Here is a 20,650-nt window from a genome sequence, read left to right as displayed (position 1 = left end):
ACAACTGAGCACAACTTTTTAACCAGCCCATCCAGTAACAGAGCTTAAAGCACACATTTTGTTTCCTTTTCCAGCCGTTTATCCACCCCATCCCCAGCAAGTGTAGCTGGCACATGGGATATATGTTTTTTAAGATTTTGTTTTGTTTTTTTAAGTAACCTCTATACCCATTGTGGGGCTCAACCCACAACCCCAAGATCAAGAGTCTCCACTGACTGAGCTAGCCAGGCACCCTAACATATAGGGTTTTTCTGAGTTCAGGTTTGGAACTAGCATTTGTGTGTGTGTGTGTGTGTGTGTGTGTGTGTGTGTTTAACTTTATTTTATTCTTTCAGCGTTCCAAGATTCATTGTTTAGGCATCACACCCAGTGCTCCATGCAATGCTGCCCTCCTTAATACCCACCCCAGGGCGTTTTGTTTTTGTTTTTGTTTTGTTTTGTTTCTTTTTTTTTTTTTTTTAAGATTCCATTTATTTATTTGACAGGGAAAGAGAGAGCATGAGAGTGCACAAGCAGGAGGAGCAGCAGAAGGATAGGGAGAAGCAGGCTCACACTGAGCCGGGAGGGAGTTGGCAGTGGGGCTTGATACCAGGAATCCAGGGTCATAACCCCGGCTGAGGGCAGGGGCCCAACCGACTGAGTCACCCAGGCGCTCCAGGTTTAGAAGTAGCTTAAATATCTTTCTACCACATTCCATTGGTTAGAAGGATGACATGTGGACCTCAGCCTAACTGTAAAGGGTACTGGGAAATGTGTCCTTTGTTTCCAGGAAGGGAATTGGTGTGGTTAGTGTAATATTTTCTCTATTATAGTTGTTCATAATCTAGAATATAATCTCATGGTCCAAATAATGATACTTTCTATGCTTATCTACAGGTGTGGCAGATTAAATAAAAGCTTGCTTGCTTTCCTTCTTTCAGAAAGATTTTAAGTAATCTCTGCACCCAGGATCGTGAGTCACACGCTCAGTCACATGACTAAGCCAGCCAGGCGCCCCAAAAGCTTACATACCTTCTAACTTAACTCTTTTTTCTTTATCTTTTATTTAATTTTCTTTAGAAATTACATTCATTCCCAAATAGATACATATTTAAGTTAATGATTACTCAAATACTGTTAGGTGGAGTTGTGGACGGCTGGCAATTTAGAGAAGGTAAAATAACGTGAACTTCTGGGGACAACTAGTTTGTCAAACCTGTCCCGAATACCATAGACAATATTAATTAATCCTGATGGGTTCTGGGATCCTGAAGAATGTCCAGATGTGTACTAGTTGTGTCTTTAGATCACAAGATAAATGTCTCTGCTTGGCTTTCTTTCTTAACCATAGCTCTTTGACATTTGAAGTTGGTAGTTGGCTTTCTAATCTTTCGCAGCCCTTAAGCTTACTCATTAATTACTTGGTGGTCAGCTATGTTGTTTCACAAATAAGTGTTTTCCTTCTTATTGCTTAGTAGTATTCTGTTGTAGGGATGTATTACATTTTGTTGGTTTGCCAGGTATTTGACAGTGGAATTGTTTTCAGGGATCACCTATTACAAATAAAGTAACTATGTACATGGGCATCAGAGTCTTTGTATGGACTAGAACTCACAACCCTGAGATCAAGAGTCCCCTGCTCCTCCGACGGAGCCATCAGGTGCCCTTGTCTACCATAGTGGACTCCCCCCAAAATTTAGTAGCCTGCTGTTGGCCAGAAGACTTACCAATAACATAAACAGCCAATTAACACTATTTTGTATGTGATATGTATTATATACTGTATCTTAAGATAAGCTAGAGAGAAGAAAATGTTATTAAAATCACATGGTAGAAAAAATACATTTACAGTACTATGTTTACGAAAAAAAAAATCGATATATAAGTAGACCCATGCAGTTCAAACCTGTGTTGTGTAAGGGTCATCTGTATATCCTGTTTCTTCACCATCCTGACAGCAATGTAATTTCCTTTCTTGCGTTTCCTTCTGATCTTTATCCAAAAGTCTCTGTTGGTAAGTAGGGGACTGCAGATGCCTTTGGTGATTGAGTTTGGCTCTGATTTTGTATTCTCAAGTTCAGCCTTTCCGTGTGCTCTGTTGAGATGGTTTTTATTGTTCTTATTTGGAATTACTTTCCTAGGATGAATATCTATGAGTAGTATTCCTAGCATAAAGGACCTAAGGTTTGAAATTCATTGTAATACAGATTACCTCTTTGTTTTCGAAATGTGGACCAGTTAGGAAATGTCCATTTCCCATCTGTATGGGCCCTGCTGTACCAAAGATAGTCTTTGACTAAACCGTCTTTTCTGTGCATCTTGAGGAAGTCGCTGTGCCAGTTTGCAAGTTTTTAACAGTAACAGTAATAACTTCTCTTTTCTTGAAGATCCTATATATGAAACAAACAATATGCTAAGTCAGAATTCTAGAGCTAAATAAAATCCCCACAACAGATTAAGATTGAAGTATGGAAAGAAAGGAAATGGGTTTAGAAAGATAAATCTGTTTGTGCACTGAGTAAGGATAGTATTTTATGCAATAAAGCCTCCTTAAGTAAACATTTGATGGAAGGAATAAAATCTTACTTGGTACATAAATCTTTTTTATTAACAGCAAGGTTGTGTGTATAAGTGAGCACTAATGTACCCAAGGGAATAGGAAATAGAAGGAGCGATTATGGCAAATAAGATGAGGGCAGAACTGTTTCACTGTTCATCTTTAAATTAGCCCAAAATTGTTTAACCAAAACTAAGGAAGGATAGATGGCTATCCCGATGGCGCTTTACGTAACAGTGAAGCTAATATTTAATCAGCAGTGACTTTCTCTAAGGGCTCTGTGTGCTCTAAAATCCTGATGTAATTCAGGACCGAACGGAAAGTCTTTCTTGCCCTTCTGCCTAACTGCAAATGGAACACCAGAAGTATCGCAGATGTAGCTTTGTCACTAATGAGAAGCCGGGCTCTGACAGCCGGGCTTCGTTCATACAGAGCTAGCAACCTTTCAGGGGCTGGAATTCTCTGGAGTAGTGTTACTTGAAGACACTTGGACAAGGAAGAACCTCGCTCTTGCTCGGAGTGAGTGTTGTAGCAACCTGTAGCATCTCACAAGCAAGAGGAATGGCAAATGAAGAAGAAACCTGGCTGGCCCGAAGTGGTGTGCTGTCCCTGGGCCCAGGGCACGTAGGGTGGTGGGCCCGTTGCATTTCCGATGGCATCAGCCAGCCCGGGAGGGAATCGTAGTGACTGCCTCCTAGGGATGTTGTCAGCGTTAAATGAAAAGATCAGTATCTGGCACAAGAACTCAGCCAAGTTTCAAGTATATGTTACTGTTGGATTTTTTTCTAGTTTAGTTGTAAAATCTGGATTTCTTTCTTTTTTTTTTTTTTAAGATTTTATTTATTTATTTGACAGGCAGAGATCACAAGTAGGCAAAGAGGCGGGTAGAGAGAGAGAAAGAGAGGGAGAAGCAGGCTTCCCGCAGAGCAGGGAGCCCAATGCGGGGCTCGATCCCAGGACTCTGGGATCATGACCTGAGCTGAAGGCAGAGGCTTTAATCCACTGAGCCACCCAGGTGCCTCTGCATTTATTTTTCTTAAAGATTTATTTATATTAGAGAGAGAGAGCATCATCTGAGGAAGGGGCACAGGGAGACGGAGAGAAGCAGACCCCCCCCATCTCCGCACTGACCGTGGAGCCCCACACAGGGCTCCATCCTGCGACCCAAGCCGAAACAAAGAGTCAGATGCTCAACCAACTGAGCCACCCAGGCGTCCCCCAAATCTGCTTTTAGATCTTAATTCCAGACAAAAGTTTCCTAGATATAAGTGTCAAGATCTGTGAGGGGTTGGAGATTTTTAAGATGGGAGCTTTTTTTTTTTTTTAAGTTTATATTTTTTAGTAATTGCTACACCCAGCATGGGGCTCGAACTTAAGACCTTGAGATCAAGGGTCACATGCTCTTCTACTGAGCCAGCCACGTACCCACCCCCCACGCCCATCCCCCATTGTGTCTGATGGGGGTCAGAAATCTTCTTTCCTTACTTGCAAGCTAAGATAGCCCACTGCAGCTTCGTGGATGCTGACAGAAGGAAGACACAACACCCTTGTCGGAGACCATAGCCAGCTTACTGCTTGCAGCAGGCAGAGTATCAGCTTTTGTGTCTGTTCTGAGTGCCAGTGCCCATGCGGCAACACAAAGAGGAGCAGGTGGATGCAGGGCGTGTGGTGGTTTCCATTGTAGGAAAGGAGCCCTGCGCTTAGAGAGTCCCAGTCTCTTCGAGGGGGCAGTAATCATGTGTACTCTTCCCTCCGAAGGCAGGAGCAGTCTCTACCTTCCTACGCGGCAAGTTCCTGCCCTTTGCTTGGAGGGAAGGAGGGAAGCCCTAGATCTTCGAAGTCTGTTCTGTGTACAGACATCTTTGAAAAATTAGTCCGAGACAGAAGGCAGTCAGGGCCTCCACTGGAAGGATGTGTAGATAGGGGAGCAGTCCATGAGAAGTTGCTTTCTGATAGTAAAATCTGAAAGTTGTGTTTCTATTGGAAGATAGGGAAGGGTGCAAAGGAACGTTGCCTTGATGTCCTATGTGACCAAGTGCGACAGAACGGGAGAGCATAGCTACGGTACATTAATGACTCCAAAGCACACGTGGCATCTCAAGGACTGTGTTTTCGGGGTTTGGTGGCACTTGTCCCTTGGTGATTCTGGCGGTGGTGGTACTTGATGGTGGCGTCAGTGGAACCCCATGGGAAGCAGCTCCTTCATGGCCTTGGAAGGCCCTGAGGAGGGATCTCTACACGGATGTGCAGCCAAGGGAGGAGTACGTGGTAGAAATTCTTTTTTTTTTTTTGCGTTTTTTTTTTCTTCCAATTTATTTATTTTCAGAAAAACAGTATTCATTATTTTTTCACCACACCCAGTGCTCCATGCAAGCTGTGCCCTCTATAATACCCACCACCTGGTACCCCAACCTCCCACCCCCCCCGCCACTTCAAACCCCTCAGATTGTTTTTCAGAGTCCATAGTCTCTCATGGTTCATCTCCCCTTCCAATTTACCCAAAAGCACATACCCTCCCCAATGTCCATAACCCTACCCCCCTTCTCCCAACCCCCCTCCCCCCAGCAACCCACAGTTTGTTTCGTGAGATTAAGAGTCACTTATGGTTTGTCTCCCTCCCTATCCCATCTTGTTTCATGGATTCTTCTCCTACCCACTTAAGCCCCCATGTTGCATCACCACTTCCTCATATCAGGGAGAGCATATGATAGTTGTCTTTCTCCGCTTGACTTATTTCGCTAAGCATGATATGCTCTAGTTCCATCCATGTTGTCGCAAATGGCAGGATTTCATTTCTTTTGATGGCTGCATAGTATTCCATTGTGTATATATACCACATCTTCTTGATCCATTCATCTGTTGATGGACATCTAGGTTCTTTCCATAGTTTGGCTATTGTGGACATTGCTGCTATAAACATTCGGGTGCACGTGCCCCTTTGGATCACTACGTTTGTATCTTTAGGGTAAATTCCCAGTAGTGCAATTGCTGGGTCATAGGGCAGTTCTATTTTCAACACTTTGAGGAACCTCCATGCTGTTTTCCAGAGTGGTTGCACCAGCTTGCATTCCCACCAACAGTGTAGGAGGGTTCCCCTTTCTCCGCATCCTCGCCAGCATCTGTCATTTCCTGACTTGTTGATTTTAGCCATTCTGACTGGTGTGAGGTGATATCTCATCGTGGTTTTGATTTGTATTTCCCTGATGCCGAGTGATATGGAGCACTTTTTCATGTGTCTGTTGGCCATCTGGATGTCTTCTTTGCAGAAACGTCTGTTCATGTCCTCTGCCCATTTCTAGATTGGATTATTTGTTCTTTGGGTGTTGAGTTTGTTAAGTTCTTTATAGATTTTGGACACTAGTCCTTTATCTGATATGTCGTTTGCAAATATCTTCTCCCATTCTGTCAGTTGTCTTTTGGTTTTGTTCACTGTTTCCTAAGGACAAACAGGAATTACTCAAGAGCCTTTCGACGCTTGTTGAGGGGTCTAGAAGCAAGGGAAGCAGCTTTATAAGGAGCTGTAGGCTCCCCAACAGTTAGGGGAAGTGAGATTCAGCAGAACACAGGTTAGATGGAGAAGGGCTTCTACTACTTCCGATTTAAAAGATTAATTACTATGGTGTGTCGATTCATGTGTAGAAATGTTAATTTGATAAGAAAAAAATGAACAGTAATGAGGAAGTGACACAGTCAGATTGATTTACCCGGGTCCACTGGTTTTCTGATTTGTTTCTGGTCCAGATTTTATCAATGATGTGTAACTATCAATTGTCTGTTTCAGTGCTCCCCAAATATATTTTGGGGTACCCCAGGATATTCCTCTGGTTACACTACAGAAGAAAACCTTTGGCCAAATACATTATGAAAATGCTGAATATTGTACCCTTACCTCTTGGGGATTTATACTTCACAAAAACATATTAAAGACTCTTGGTTATCCTGCCTTTAAGGATGCTCTTGAACTTCGTTTAAAGCAACTTTTGCTAAATTCACCTGATCACAGAATCCTCTTTTTGCATAACATGCACAAAAATCTCATGGCACCGGGGTGCCTGGGTGGCTCAGTTGGTTAAGCAACTGCCTGCAGCTCAGGTCATGATCCCGGGGTCCTGGGATCAAGCCCCATGTCAGGCTCCTTACTCAGCAGGGAGCCTGCTTCTCCCTCTCCCTCTGCCTGCTACTCCGCCTGCTTGTGCTCTCTCTGTGTCAAATAAATAAATAAAATTAAACAAACAAACAAACAAAAACTAACCTAAAATCTCATGGCACCAATGTTTGGGAGAGCACATCCCAGAGACTGCTTTATAGTAACATGATAGCGCTGTCACAGTTGAGGTAGTGATAAATAATAAAGGAAACATTCAGGTTATTTTTGAGCTTTTCAGCAATGCCTGTTGTTAACACTTGTTGCTTGTATCTAACTAAGGTCATTTGCAAACTTAAACTCTTCCTGTCCTTGCACTGCATTGTAATCCTTGCTAGTGAGCAGCTCTGGTCCATCAGACATGATGTAGAATTTCTGATAGTGACACGAGAAGTTCATCTGAGCTTTGAAGAAGCCACCGTTAACACATTGAGTTGATAGGCTTCTGGTGAAAGAAAACATGCTTGGCCTTTCATAGAGCTTGAGCGGCCTTATTGGGGTACACTCCTATTTTTACAACAAGTTTATGGAATATTAAAACTTGTTTGACAGTCATTTGTGACTTCCTTGCCTGTGTGGGACACAAGGTTGGTCACCATTGGATAAGACCGCCTTTTTTCTTGGATCTGTGGGGTTTTTCATATGTTGTCTTTGTTGCCAGGTAAAATATTAAGGATGTAGTTAAGACTTGGAGAGTAGCCTTGGTTTTCGTGTTTAGAAAGCTGGATCAATTGGTGGATTTATGGGGTGTTTTTCATTATGTGTAGTGGAAGATAAATTAGTTTTTTATCTCTTGTTTGCATAAATCATCTCTCAAATTTTATGCTTGACAGCTGCTCCTTTTGAAGTTATCTCTTAAACAGGAAGTGAGATAAGACCAAGCTGGTGGAATTGGTAGGAGGTATTCCGGCAAGAGCTATCACATAATCACATGGGATATTGTGATTAATGTCACAGTAGCTAAAATTGTGATGTGGATAAGTTTTTTCCCCTGGTAACATATTTCCCTTTTCTATTTTATCATGCATTCAAGTCAGGGAGATAGGGAGGTTTCTGTTTCAATCTCGAGGCCGCCGTAGAAACTTACTTAATATTTATGAGCCTCAGTATCCGGAAGACTCATTCGGGTGAGCTTTAAAAAAATATAGATTCCTTAGCCCTACCCAGATTTGCTAGGTAAGAACCTCCTCGTGTAGGGCGAGGAATGTCATTCTGTGTGCTCTGAAAGCTCCTGGAACCCAAGTGATTCTTCTGTGCAGCGAGGCTTTTCACCAGCATCAAGAGTCAACAGATGAGATTAAAAACCCCAGCACTGCCCACCTTATGAGTCTGTTAATTCTGGTTTCTAGTTCTTGAGTAGAGCACATTAACCGGCGTGAATGTCTTTGTCATGGCCATTCTGAGGACAAACATTTGTGTGCTCTATTGGTTATTTCTATAGTACCTTCCTACTTACCATGAGTTCTTGAGTGCCCGGAGTGGCGTGACCCTCCAGTCCAGGGCACTTCTGAGAGTCAAAGGGGGGCCCTTAATAATTACCCTGGGACAACAGACATAAACCAGAGTTGTCCCAAGCAGAGAGATTAACGAGAGGAAAACCCATTGAAGAAGGTCACATGGGAGTAGATCTGCTTTTTTTTTTTTTTTCCTGCTTCTCTCTCTTTACTGATACTTTATTTGGCACCCATGGGAACATAGGGAGATTAGGTTGGCAAACACCACTGTTCAGTGGGATTGGGGCAGGGAGGGAACAATGTTGGAATGATCTGTGAACTAGACTATGTTGAGCTGTGTAGCCTTTGAATTAAATCCAGATATATCAACTCAATCAACCACAAGAGGGAGTAAATATTTATGCTCACCCACCATAGAAATGGGGATGAGCTGGGCCCTGGGACACCAGAATAAAAGATTTCTTGCCTTAATGGAGTTAATGGTATAGTAGGAAGTATAAGTGAGGGCACCAGCCATTCAAATACTGTGTGAAGTTAAGTCTAGGTTTCTTTTAGGAAAAAATGCAATTTCACATGTTGCAGGGAATCCATGTAAACTCAGAAATAATATTCAACTGGACCCGAGCCACTACCAGGAACCTCACCAAAATGCTCCATTGTTTCCCAGTTTCTCCTATTTCTTTTACTTTCAGTGGCCCACTTTTACTTTCTGAATGTGTGTGTGTTTTTTTAATTTGCCAGGTAGTCTTTTAACGAGAATTATAAAAGAATAAAACCTTTTTTTCAAACTGCCTTTTTAAAACATGATTTGCTTTTGATTATAAATACTGTGTAAGATGATGCCTTCTTCTGCAAAACCAATAAATACAAGAACAAATTTTATTTTATTTTTTAAAAGATTTTATTTATTTTGGTTGGGGGGAGCAGCAGGCAGAGGGAGAAGCAGGCTCCCCGCTGGGCAAGGAGCCCGATACACGGCTGGATCACGATGGAGGACTGGATCCCGATGCAGGGCTGGATCCCGACGCAGGACTGGATCCCGACGCAGGACTGGATCTCGATGCAGGACTCAATCCCAGGATGCTGGGATCACAACTGGAGCTGAATGCTTAACCTACTGAGCCACCCAGGCACCCCAAGAACAAATTTTAAACATGTGATTTGTCCAAGATATTTTGGGGGGGGGAACACATTTTTTCTGGTATTTAAAAAAAAATAAGTATTACTTAACCTTCTAAATAATAAATTCAAAGGTATGAGTCAACTGGAGAAAAAGAGACAAACAGACAAATAGAGACCATCTTATAGCTGCTTTAAATAGTTTCTGATAATTCTGCTGTTACATTTCCTTTCTGGAATTTTCCTTTCTCAAAAGAGTTGAATGTAAAATATTTCTTTTTTCTTTTTTTTTTGTATTTGTTCTTTTTTTTCATTTATTCATTTTTTTCTTTTTTTGTTGTTTTTTTCTTTTATTTCTGGTGCAAAATGGTGGTTTTATTAAAACACGGGGACAGGAAAAAAAACCAAAAAAAACAAAAAAAAACCACGGGGACAGGACCCGTGGGAAGAAAAAAAGCTGCTGCCTAAAATATTTGTAATGAACTGATTAATGGGGGAAAAGGAAATATGTATCGAATACCTATGTATAAGGTTTATCATAAACAACTATGCATATCAGAAAGGCACTAACTTTAAAAAGGCACCCAAAAAAGGCGAGGAAAAACCTGAATTACAGAAAAGAAAGTCAAATTTAATGAAAAACTGGAATTAATAAGAATTAGCAAATACATACAACCACAAAATATACACACATAGCAGCACTGTATGTTGACCCACAAAGGGAAAAAAAAAAAAAGTGGTTCGAGAGCACTCAACATGGCTTATTAGTTAAAGGAAAAAAATACCCTCCCCCCACTCCCCATACACACTAGCTCTGGGGCACACACACAGAACAAAAACCCAGTATGTATGTATTTTTGAACAGTACACTCAATCTGCAACACAAATTCATAATTTTTTTTAAACAATGCTCCCTTTCTTAATACAAGAGATGCCCATGCTGGGTGTGTGTGTGTGCAATATATAATATTTAATTATATACTTTATATAATTTACTGTTGACTTATTTTTAACTATATTCGTGTAACTACATGCAGCTGTTTCCTGTATTTAACAGCCTTTCCTTTTATTTACCTCGTGTGTCTAGACCTCTCAAAAGTTCAGGCTGACGGGCTAACGTGGGTGCCTTGTTCTCCGTGAACTTGAGCACGAGGGTTTTCGGCCGCGGCGGGAAAGCCGCGGCCCTTCCGTTTTAACACATGGAGATCGTTACGTTGATGCCCAGGTTGCCGTTTTCTGCAAAGAGCTGCGCCATGCGGGTGTCGAAGACGAGGCAGTCACTGTTCCTGATGGCGGTGGCGATTCCCTCGTGAATGGAGCGCGGGGTCGCCTCCCAGGTCAGCCGGCGCCGGTGGCCGTTCAGCTCCAGACGGTAGGCGAAGTTCTCGGCCTGCTTGTGCGTTCCTATCAGCTGGACGATGGCGAAGAACTGGTGCCCGTTGTACTTCTCCTGTTTCTCCAGGACGAGCATGAAGTGGACGCCGAAGCAGGACTGCGTCATCACCCAGTCCACGGCGCCGGGGAGGTTAATGTCGGTCGCCAGGAACACGATGTCTTCGCCCTGCAGCGTGGTGATGGACTCGTGCTGGTGCATCAGGTGCGGCATCACGGCCTCCAGCGAGCCTTGCCATTTGCAGAGCGCACCGGGGCACGGGCACACGTACGGGCGGAACTCGCACATCTCTTCGTGCTCGGCCTTCTCGGTGTGGCGCAAGGCGAGCTCGCAGCCGGTGGCCGCGTACTTGCACGGGAACAGCACGGAGTTGGCCACCTTCTCCATGGCCAGGTTGCGAATGGACGCCAGCGGCCCGCGGCACGTCGGGCAGCAGCTGAGCTTCGGGCGGCAGGTGCTGCACACGAGGTGGCCGCTGTGACACTGAAGAATGGGGGGCAGCACATAGTCGAAGCACACCGGACACTCGAAAAGGCTCGCCAAGTCGCTGTTGGGCACGGTCGTGCCGGCCAGGGAGGGCAACCTCTGGGGCGGGTTACACGTCGCCGCTCCGGGAGGTAAGGCCGCCGGGCACTGGCGCTTCATTTCTGGAGGCGGACGCTGCGCCGCACACCCCGGCTCGAGGCTCACACGCGCCCCGCCGTCGCCGCCGCCTCTTCCCCGTGCCGGCCCCGGCCCTGGCACGAGCGCCGACACCGACGGGACTCGCCGGGCCGCCGCCGCTCGAAAGCGTGCCTGTCGAAGGTCGCCTGGGACGCTCGAGGGCGCGCCTTTTAACGGTCGCCTGGGACTCTCGAGGGCGCGCCTTTTAACGGTCACCGCGGACGCTCGAGAGCGCGCCTTTCAACGGTCGCCTTAAAAGCTCGAGAACGCGCCGTTCAACGGTCGCCTTGGAAGCTCGAGAACGCGCCGTTCAACGGTCGCCTTGGAAGCCCGAGAACGCGCCGTTCAACGGTCGCCTTGGAAGCTCGAGAACGCGCCGTTCAACGGTCGCCTTGGAAGCTCGAGAACGCGCCGTTCAACGGTCGCCTTGGAAGCTCGAGAACGCGCCGTTCAACGGTCGCCTTGGAAGCTCGAGAACGCGCCGTTCAACGGTCGCCTTGGAAGCTCGAGAACGCGCCGTTCAACGGTCGCCTTGGAAGCTCGAGAACGCGCCGTTCAACGGTCGCCTTGGAAGCTCGAGAACGCGCCGTTCAAGGGTCACTTCAGACTCTCGGGAGTGCGCACCGCAATGGCCGCCCCCGACGCTCGAGAGCGCGCTCCTTGAGCGTTCTGGAGCCCGCCTCGCGGGCTCCCGGGATAAATACCACACCCTACAGCAGCAGCCTTGAAAAGGTAGGTCTCTAAGCGCCAGCAGCCCGAAGGGGGCGGGGCCTGAATGTGTTTGTGATCCTAAATTCTATATAACCTTCCTACCCGGTGGTAAGGATAATGCTTCAAGCTCTAAATTCTCCTAGGCTATCTCTCGTTCCTGTTCACAAATCCAATTTTCTTTTTTTAAAATATATCTAGTAATTTAGGTACTCTACACCCAACGTTGGGCTTGAACTCAAAACCCCAAGATCGAGAGTAGCATGCTCCAGTGACTGAGCCAGCCTGGCAAGCACAAAGCCAGTTTTCTGAGGACATTAATGCACAGTAAGGACTGTTTAAAATAATTGAAAGGAGGAGGGGCACCTGGCTGGCTCAGTCTGAACGGCATGCCCCTCTTTGTAAAAATTCTTTTTTTAAGATTTTATTTATTCATTTGACAGACAGATCACAAGTAGCCAGAGAGGCAGGCAGAGCGAGAAGGAGGGGAAGCAGGCTCCCCGCCGAGCAGAGAGTCTGATGCGGGTCTCCGTCACAGGACTCCGGGACCATGACCCCAGCCCAGTGCACAGGCTTAACCCACTGAGCCACCCAGGCGCCCTGGACATGCCCCTCTTAACCTTGGGGTGAGTTTGATCCCACGTTGGGGGTAGAGATTACTTAAATAAAACTTTAAAAAATAAAATAATTGATAGGAGGGTATGAACATCCTAAGGACTATTTTTAATTCAAAAGGGAGATCTCTGGCAAATGATTCTCAAAAGGGTATATTTGTAACGTTGTCAGATTTAACAAATAAAAATACAAAAGATGCTCAGTTAAATTTGAATTTCAGGTAAACAGTGAACAGCTTCTCTTTTTAGTAAGAGTATATGTCCTGCAGTATTTGGGATATACTTATACTAAAATCCATTCATTGTTTATCTGAGATTCAAATTTAACTGGGTAGTCTATATTTTATCTGGCAATCCTACATACTTGGAGAGCTGTGTTTGAAACTTCCTGGAATTCTGATTTGGTCATTTTTATAACCATAGCCCTAACCAGGTCCCACCATGGGATTATTTTCTTTCATTTTCTCAAAAACCATTATTTATTCCTACTATAGTTCAGGACTCAGATAGAGAGACCACTGTGATGAGTCGGAGTGGACAGTGAAGTTACTGAATGGAAAGTCCAGGTTCAAGTGTGTGCAGTTGCCTTGCACCTTTAAACAGTGTGGCTTTACTAAAACTTCTAGGGAAGGCAGTCAGTGGCTGGAGCTAAGTAGAGCAGGACCAGGACCAGGACCAGGGGTAGATTTGGAAATGGAGAATGACAACTGTGGCCATGTAGACAAGGCAGGGAAACTTCGTGAAGGCAGGATTTGTGCTGTATTTCATTTTGCATTGCCACATAGCTTACACAGTTCTTGCATGTAGTAACTGTTCAGATATTTGGCATTAAATGACCTCGTCCAAGGGGCTATCTTCTGTTTTGTTTTTGTTTTTTTTTCCTTCTGCGTAATCCACTAAGAGATGAAATACTTGGCTAATTTCTTTCTTAGCTGGCTCCTATGCATATGCGCTTCTCTTATTTAAGTTTGTGAATGGCCCCGTGGGGTTCAGCAAAAGAAGCAGTATGAGCAAGAATGGATTGGTAGGCCGGGTGGTCAGCCAAGCTAGGCAGAGGACTCCTTTTAGCATTAGGGCTGAATGTGAGGGTGTGTTTGTGCTTGTGAAGAGACAGAGTGTGAGCCCCACGCGAAAGCTAGATTGCTGTGTCAGCAGTTTACAATATGAAACTTACGTTAGGACCTTCGAAGTACAGATTAATTACACAATGAGCCAAAGTCAGTTCTGAAGGTGAGAAATGACCCAGTGTTCGAGACAAGTTTGTGTAGCAGGTTGTTGAGCGTTTGCTCTGGCTTGAGCAGAGAGGTGCGTAAATACCACCCAGAGATGATTCTACTTGGCAACATTCTTGGTTTTCCTCCAACTGCACTTTCTGGCGACTCTGATTTTCAGCATCCTGGCATGTTGCCAGCCACCTCCAGGGGTGTTAAGAAATATCCAAAACAAAATTAAAATAAATTCACTTTCATTTAAAATGCAATTATATATATATAACACTTAGGAGCAGTGGGATTGGGTGTTAGAAAACCAAACCAAGCAATGGAGTAGCAATTACAACGTTGGAAAGAAAAAAACAAAACAGAACCACAAAACATGCTAACACCTTGCTGATGGATTGGACCCTGCTTGGGGAAGAGCTAGAAACGGGGAATAGAACTACCCTCTCCCTTTAGCTTTAATCAAACTCTTGGGGATTCATCACTCTTCTTGTTTGAAATGCCATCTGCAGAATGACTTGCCCTGGTGTTATCTGATTTTGATTATTTGCTTGTGATTCAGTCATTCCTTCTTCCTTTGTGTGCTCTCTGCTGAACAGTAGGCTTAATAACACAAAGGATGGGTTCGAGTGGGTTCTTTGAACATCCCCATATTGCCATTCCACCTGCAAACACTGTCCTCCCTCTACTGGAAGCTGGGCAGAGGGTGTAGCATCAGAGCGTCCAATTCGGAGAGCTCATCCAACGGTGACCATGGAGGGCCCAAATGTACTCGGTGCTACACATCCCTTTGGGGAAGATAAGGATGGTAATCGCTTTGAGAATGAAATAATATGTTCTGACTTGAAGGACAAATTAGGGTAAAGCAAGGAGAAAAGACAGGATGAAATGTTCTCTCCTTTTACAGACTAAATTTAATTGTGGTTAATAGCAGCTGACTTTCCCCGTGACTTTGCCGTGGGAAGAGAGGCCTTCCACCAAAATAGGGGCCACGGTTACTGAGGATTTTAGGTGATCTGGTTTTTGATTGACAATCGGATAACTAAACTTTTTCTTTTATTTAAAGAAAAATTTTTAATTGAGCAATAACGTTTCCTTTATATAAACTATTAGTTGATGCTAAATACAATATGGATTTTAAAATGAAATCATGGGTGTGTACTTGTGACCGTAAAGATGAGCACACAAATCAGAAGCTGTGCAACAGGGGCGGCTGGGTGGCTCAGTCTGTTAAGTGTGTGACTCTTCATTTCCACCCGGGTCATGATCTCGGGCTTGGGACAGCAAGCCCTGCATCAGGCTCCACGCTCATCGTGGAGTCTGCCTGAGGTTCTCTGTCTCCCTCTGCCCCTCCCCGTTCTCTACAATAAATAAATAAAATCTTAAAAAGGAAAAAAAAAAAAGCTATACAATTTTGGGCGCCGGGGTGGCTCAGCGGGTTAAGTGACTGCCCTTGGCTCAGGTCATGATCCCAGGGTCCTGGGATCGAGGCCCTGCTCAGCGGGGAGTCTGCTTCTCCTTCTCCCTCTACTCCTCCTGCTCTGGCGCTCTCTCTCTCTCTCTGTCTAATAAATAAATAAAATATTAAAGAAATAAAATCTAAAAAAAAAAGCTATACAACATTAACAGCAAATCCAAATATAAGCAAAGATAATCCTCTGAATTCTGTGTTTCATCAAGCATCAAACCCCACCAGTTTTATAGTCCTTCAAAGTACATAATGCTGCAACCACATACTCTGCATGTAATTGGATCTCTGGATTTAATTTCATTTCTCATGTGACACTCTCCACACTTACATCATTGACCGTTGCTTCGGGGGTTGACCATCCTTCCATGGTCCGTTGTTAGTCTCTCCAAATCCCAACCACCTAATCCCCTACCCACGTATCCTGGAGAGACTTCTCACTCTGGGCTTCTAAACAGATTCTGACTCTCGCCCTCTCAGACATTTTTTTTTTTAAGATAAAAATTCATGCTTATTCTATACCAGAGAAAAGGGAAAAATTTTTGGCATGCATAACTAATGAGGTAATTAGTACTATTAAGCTGCTTTAGAAGACTAAACCATCAGTAATTATGAAAGTAAGTATAAATTAAAGGACAGTGTTTAGGTTTCAGTGTAGTTTATTACATCCAGTATTGTACTTTTTACCCAGTATTGTATTTATGTAGAGCCATTACTGAACACATATATTTGAAAGTCAGAGTACAGGCATAGAAGGCCCATGGCTTTTTATCAGAAATAGACAAACAAGAAGAAAAACTATGGCACTAAGAGTAGATGTGTGCATATTTTTAAAAAATTACTTTATTTAAATAACTCAGTAAGGATATTTTCAAATGTGGTTCAAGCGTGAAGAATGATCCAACACACAGCCATGTCCCCACAACTCATGTATGTGTACTTTTCTAATCCTACTATGAAAGCGATAGAGCGAAATTTAAAAACAAATCAGTAGAAATGAAAGGAGAGCTCATTCAAAAGTAAGTTTTGCACCTGAAAATTAGACACCAAATGAAACCCTCCACAGATATATCTTCTATATTTTTCTATAAAAAATTACAATGAAAAAATTATTTCACTGGAATTATTTTATATATATATAATTTATATATCATATATAATAATTCATATATTATTTGAAATGATTTCATTGGAAAAGTGCTTTAAATTTAAATCGTGAATCCTAGGGTACCTGGGCAGCATGAGACTCTTGATCTTGGTTGTAGGTTTGAGCCCTAAAAACATGAATCGTAACCAAAATATATAATTTATATTTTTTAAAGATTTATTTTTATTTTAGAGAGAGAGCTATGTGAGCATGTGCAGGGGGAGGGGCAGAGGGAGAGAATCTCAAGTGGGCTTCTCACTAAGTGTGGAGCCCTGACTCGGGGCTTGATGTCATGACCCTGAAATCATGACCTGAGCCAAAATCAGACCCGAACCAAAACTGAGTCAGACATTTAATTGAGCTACCCAGGCATCCCAGAGCTTTTAAGAAATGAAAAAAAGGAAAAGAAAGGAAAAGGAGCATTTCCAGTCATCTTCTTGGGCACTTTATGAAGATTTTTTTTTTCATGAAACACATTTGAGACACTGTCCTTGTCTTGCCGATGTGTTTTTCCATAAATGGAATGTTTGACCAAATGAGATCCACATTTTTGAGGAGCTTTTGGTTCTCACTGACTGGCACTGCTGCAGCCTGAAATAACTCCCAGATTACATATGTGCCAATCTGATCAGAAAGAATGCTTGAAAAAAAAAAAAAAAAAAAGAAAGAAAGAATGCTTGATAGCAAGCTTAGATATAGATACCAGAAATCTGAACTCTGAATGCCTTGTCCTGGTCATGGCTTAGGAACTAACTCCATGCGTTCCTGTAAGTCTGGAGTTCCTAGCTTATTGCGGTGTTAACGGATATTTATTTCTCTTGGATGTTAGAACATGAATTGATCTATATCATTTGATTTCAGTTGGGGATGATTTTGCCCCCACTTGGCCATTCCTGGAGACCTTTTGGGTTGTCACAGTTGGCACAAGGGTATTGCTCCTGGCATCTAGGAAACAAAGGCCAGGGGATCCTACCTTGTACCCTACAATGCACAGGGCAGCCTCCACAACAAGGAATTACCTGTCCCCAAATGTGAACGGTGCCGAGGCTGAGAGATCTCCAACTACACAAAAGAACAGGGTTTAAATTTATTTCCTAAAATGAATATATATGTGGACATTCCATAGGCAGAGTTTTTCTTCTAATAATAATGCACTGTGTTTGATAGAACAAAAATATTTTTAGAATTTTGTCTTTACATCTAAGAAATATGGTTTTGCACCGTTTTTCCAGGGTATACATCAAAGTTTTCTAACCTATGTTCTGTTTTTCCTATGTGCTTTGCACCTGTGTCAAAAAATAGATGATCGCGGTGTGTTCAGACATGCTCCATTCATCCTGGTCATAAATGAAATGGCTGCCAGAAAAGGATCATTTCTTGCTGTATTTGATTTTGGCCATTAGTCTTGCTCTGTTCTAGGAGTGTTCTTAACATTTGAACAAGTATCTTCCGTATTTTTGGGGAGGGAAGTTTACAAAGACATTGCTTATTAAATTTTATTTCATTTCTTGGTGTCAACATATTTTATGTATGTTTTGTATTATGAATTTCATACTTGATAAATTCCAAAAAGGAGGCTACATTTAGATACTAACCTTGAGGATTTCTGGAAAAATTTCCGTATTTTCTACTACTGCTTTCTCCTTGATGTTTTTTTACTTAACCCTGATCTAGTTCTCAACAGTCCTCTTGGTTTTTGTTTGTTTGCTTGATTCTAAGTAGAATCGTTTCAACTATTTTGTAACTTGTTCATTTGAGTGAGAATCCAAATAAGGTCTACCGCTATAAGTTACTGATTGGCCTCTAAAGTTTATTTTAATCTATAGGTTTCCCCATCTCTCTTATTTTCTTATGATGTGTTTTTTTAAGAAGCTGGGTCATTTGTCCTGTAGAATTTCTATTCCTTCTGGAGTTTGCTGGTTCAATTCCATGGCAGGGCCTAACAAGTTTCTTTGTTCTTTGTATTTCCTGTGAATTGATAGTTGACTCGAGACATCATTTACTCTTAAAGTTAAAATCGAGACGGAAAAACCATTCTCCTCGTGTGTGTGTGAGTGTGTGTGTGAGTGTGTGTGTGTGTGTTTTAAGGATTTTAGTTATTTATATGACAGAGAGACACAGCGAGAGCTCCCTGTGGAGCCGCAAGTCCCATGCGGGGCTCGATCCCAGGACCCGAGCCTGAGGCAGTCGCTTAACGACTGAGCCACGTAGGCGCCCCAAGACAACTACTTTCTTAATATAGTCTTTTAGGTTACCACTGGGGATCAGTGCAACAGGACTTGATAGACTGTAGCGGGGGCAGGGGCCTGTTTTTGTAAATCAAGTTTTATTGGCCCATAGCCAGCCACAGGCACACCGCAGAACACCGCCTTTGGTTGCTCTTGCACAGTAACAGCAGATTCCAGCAGCTGCCACAGGGATAGATACAGTGGCCCACAAGCTAAAACTGTTTACTATGTAGCCTTAAAAAAAATAAAAATAAAAAGCTTTCCAACCCTAGTAGGAAAGGTTACGCCTTTTTTTTTAATTTTTTAAGTAGGCTCTATGCCCAATGTGGGGTTCAAACTCATGACCTTGGATTCAGGAGTTGCTGTGTTCCATTGACTGAGCCAGCCAGGCCCCCTCAAGTTTAGCCCTTTTATTTTATTTTTTAATTTAATTTAATTTTTTATTTTATTATTTTTAAAAAATTTTATCTATTTGACAGAGAGAGAGACCGAGGGAACACAAGCAAGGGGAGTGGGAGAGGGAGAAGCAGGCTCCCCGCGGAGCAGGGAGCCCCATGCGGGACTCGATCCCGGGACCCTGGGATCATGACCTGAGCCAAAGGCAGACGCCTAATGATGACTGAGCCACTCAGGTGCCCCATGGTTAGGCCTTTAAAAGAAAAAAAGGTGATCTGTAGTCTGCTATAAACTGTGGATAAAGGTTTTCTAAAAAAGGTTAACTGTCCTTTATTATGTGTCACAATATATAATTTAAAAGTATGATCATTATTCGGCTGTGATATATTTGTACTTTATCATCCTAAAGTTACCTTCATATCTCTTTACCTCTCAAATAGAAAAAGTTTATGTATTAAAAAAATCAATATAATAAAGTCATTCACATTTCCAAAAAAGAATTCCTCTTAGGAAAACTGTGCTCTCAGATAACATAGTCTATAGCCTTCAGCCTGACTATAAATAATTTTATTAATTAATCTTTTCTGTCCACTTTTACTGTCCTTAAATACTCCCTTTAACATGAGCCAGGCAGATACAGACTATAAAATGAGGAATGCTAGAGGACCTAATTTCAGTGTCTTTTCTGAGTAGTTTTTCGATGTTGGAATAATAATGCTTTTAGGAACAGGATTTTCCAAATTGCATAAAATGGTCTCTTTTGTGGTTCTCTCTGCAAAAAAGAAACTGACTTATCGTATGTCATTATAACTGAATTCTGTGGCATCTGTATATCACGTTAGGTCAGAATTGACACCATCGCCGAGAATGCACTTGTACCTTCTCTGTTTAGAGGTGTACCACCTCTGTTGTTAGGTATCTGTCATTTCGAAATCGGTCGCTGGTAGGATTTGTCTCACAAACACCTGGGGGAGGTGTCCTTCCAGATTATCCTCGCCACATGTTAAAAAGGGGAAGGAGAAGAAGCAGGAGACAGACAGAGAAAGCAACTGCCTGTTTAAAAAGTGAAAACAGGCTTTATATTCAGGAAAATCTGGATGTTGAAGTTTCTCACAAGGACCCGGGTGGGGACATGTGTGTTTCTCCAAGGAAAGCCTTTATTCCGTTCTGAAACAGCTTGTGTGGTATCTGTTCTTTTCTCGATGGTCAAGATTCTGCAATTACTTACATATCAGTCAAGGTACTCCAAGAGGCTCCGAGACCTCCCACAAGAAAACCCATTTCTTACCTCCTGCCACTGTGCGATAGCGGGAGTGTGGGGTTGGCAGAGAAACGTCTCCACACCTGATCGTTTCAGTCTAGCAGGGCCAAGCACAGTTTCTACATTTTTCTGATGTTTAAGTGGTTTAAAAATAACAAAAGAGTAATACCTTGTGAAACATGACATTTTTTTAAAAAAGATTTTATTTATTTATTTGAGACAGTGAGAGCATGAATAAGCAGCGGGAGGGGCAGAGGGAGAGGGAGAAGCAGGCTCCCCGCTGAGCAGGGAGCCCGATGCGG

The 20,650-nt window shown here is 43.0% G+C and overlaps 2 protein-coding genes across 5 annotated transcripts in view; one reads left to right on the top strand and one right to left on the bottom strand.

Annotated features, from left to right (window-relative positions):
• FRMPD4 (FERM and PDZ domain containing 4) overlaps positions 1 to 20,650 on the top strand; it is a 556,687-nt gene that overhangs the window by 84,223 nt on the left and 451,814 nt on the right. The gene's annotated exons all lie outside the window — the stretch shown is intronic.
• On the bottom strand, positions 10,446 to 11,291 carry LOC122896374 (E3 ubiquitin-protein ligase SIAH1A-like). Its single transcript, XM_044234512.1, has one exon. It carries the CDS (start codon positions 11,289 to 11,291, stop codon positions 10,446 to 10,448), a length of 846 nt encoding a protein of 281 aa, XP_044090447.1.

This window comes from Neovison vison, chromosome X (genome assembly GCF_020171115.1).
Source record: "Neovison vison isolate M4711 chromosome X, ASM_NN_V1, whole genome shotgun sequence".
NCBI classification, from domain to species: domain Eukaryota; kingdom Metazoa; phylum Chordata; class Mammalia; order Carnivora; family Mustelidae; genus Neogale; species Neogale vison.
The sequence above is the reverse complement of the archived record's forward strand: the minus strand, read 5'-3'. Positions and strand labels throughout refer to the sequence as shown.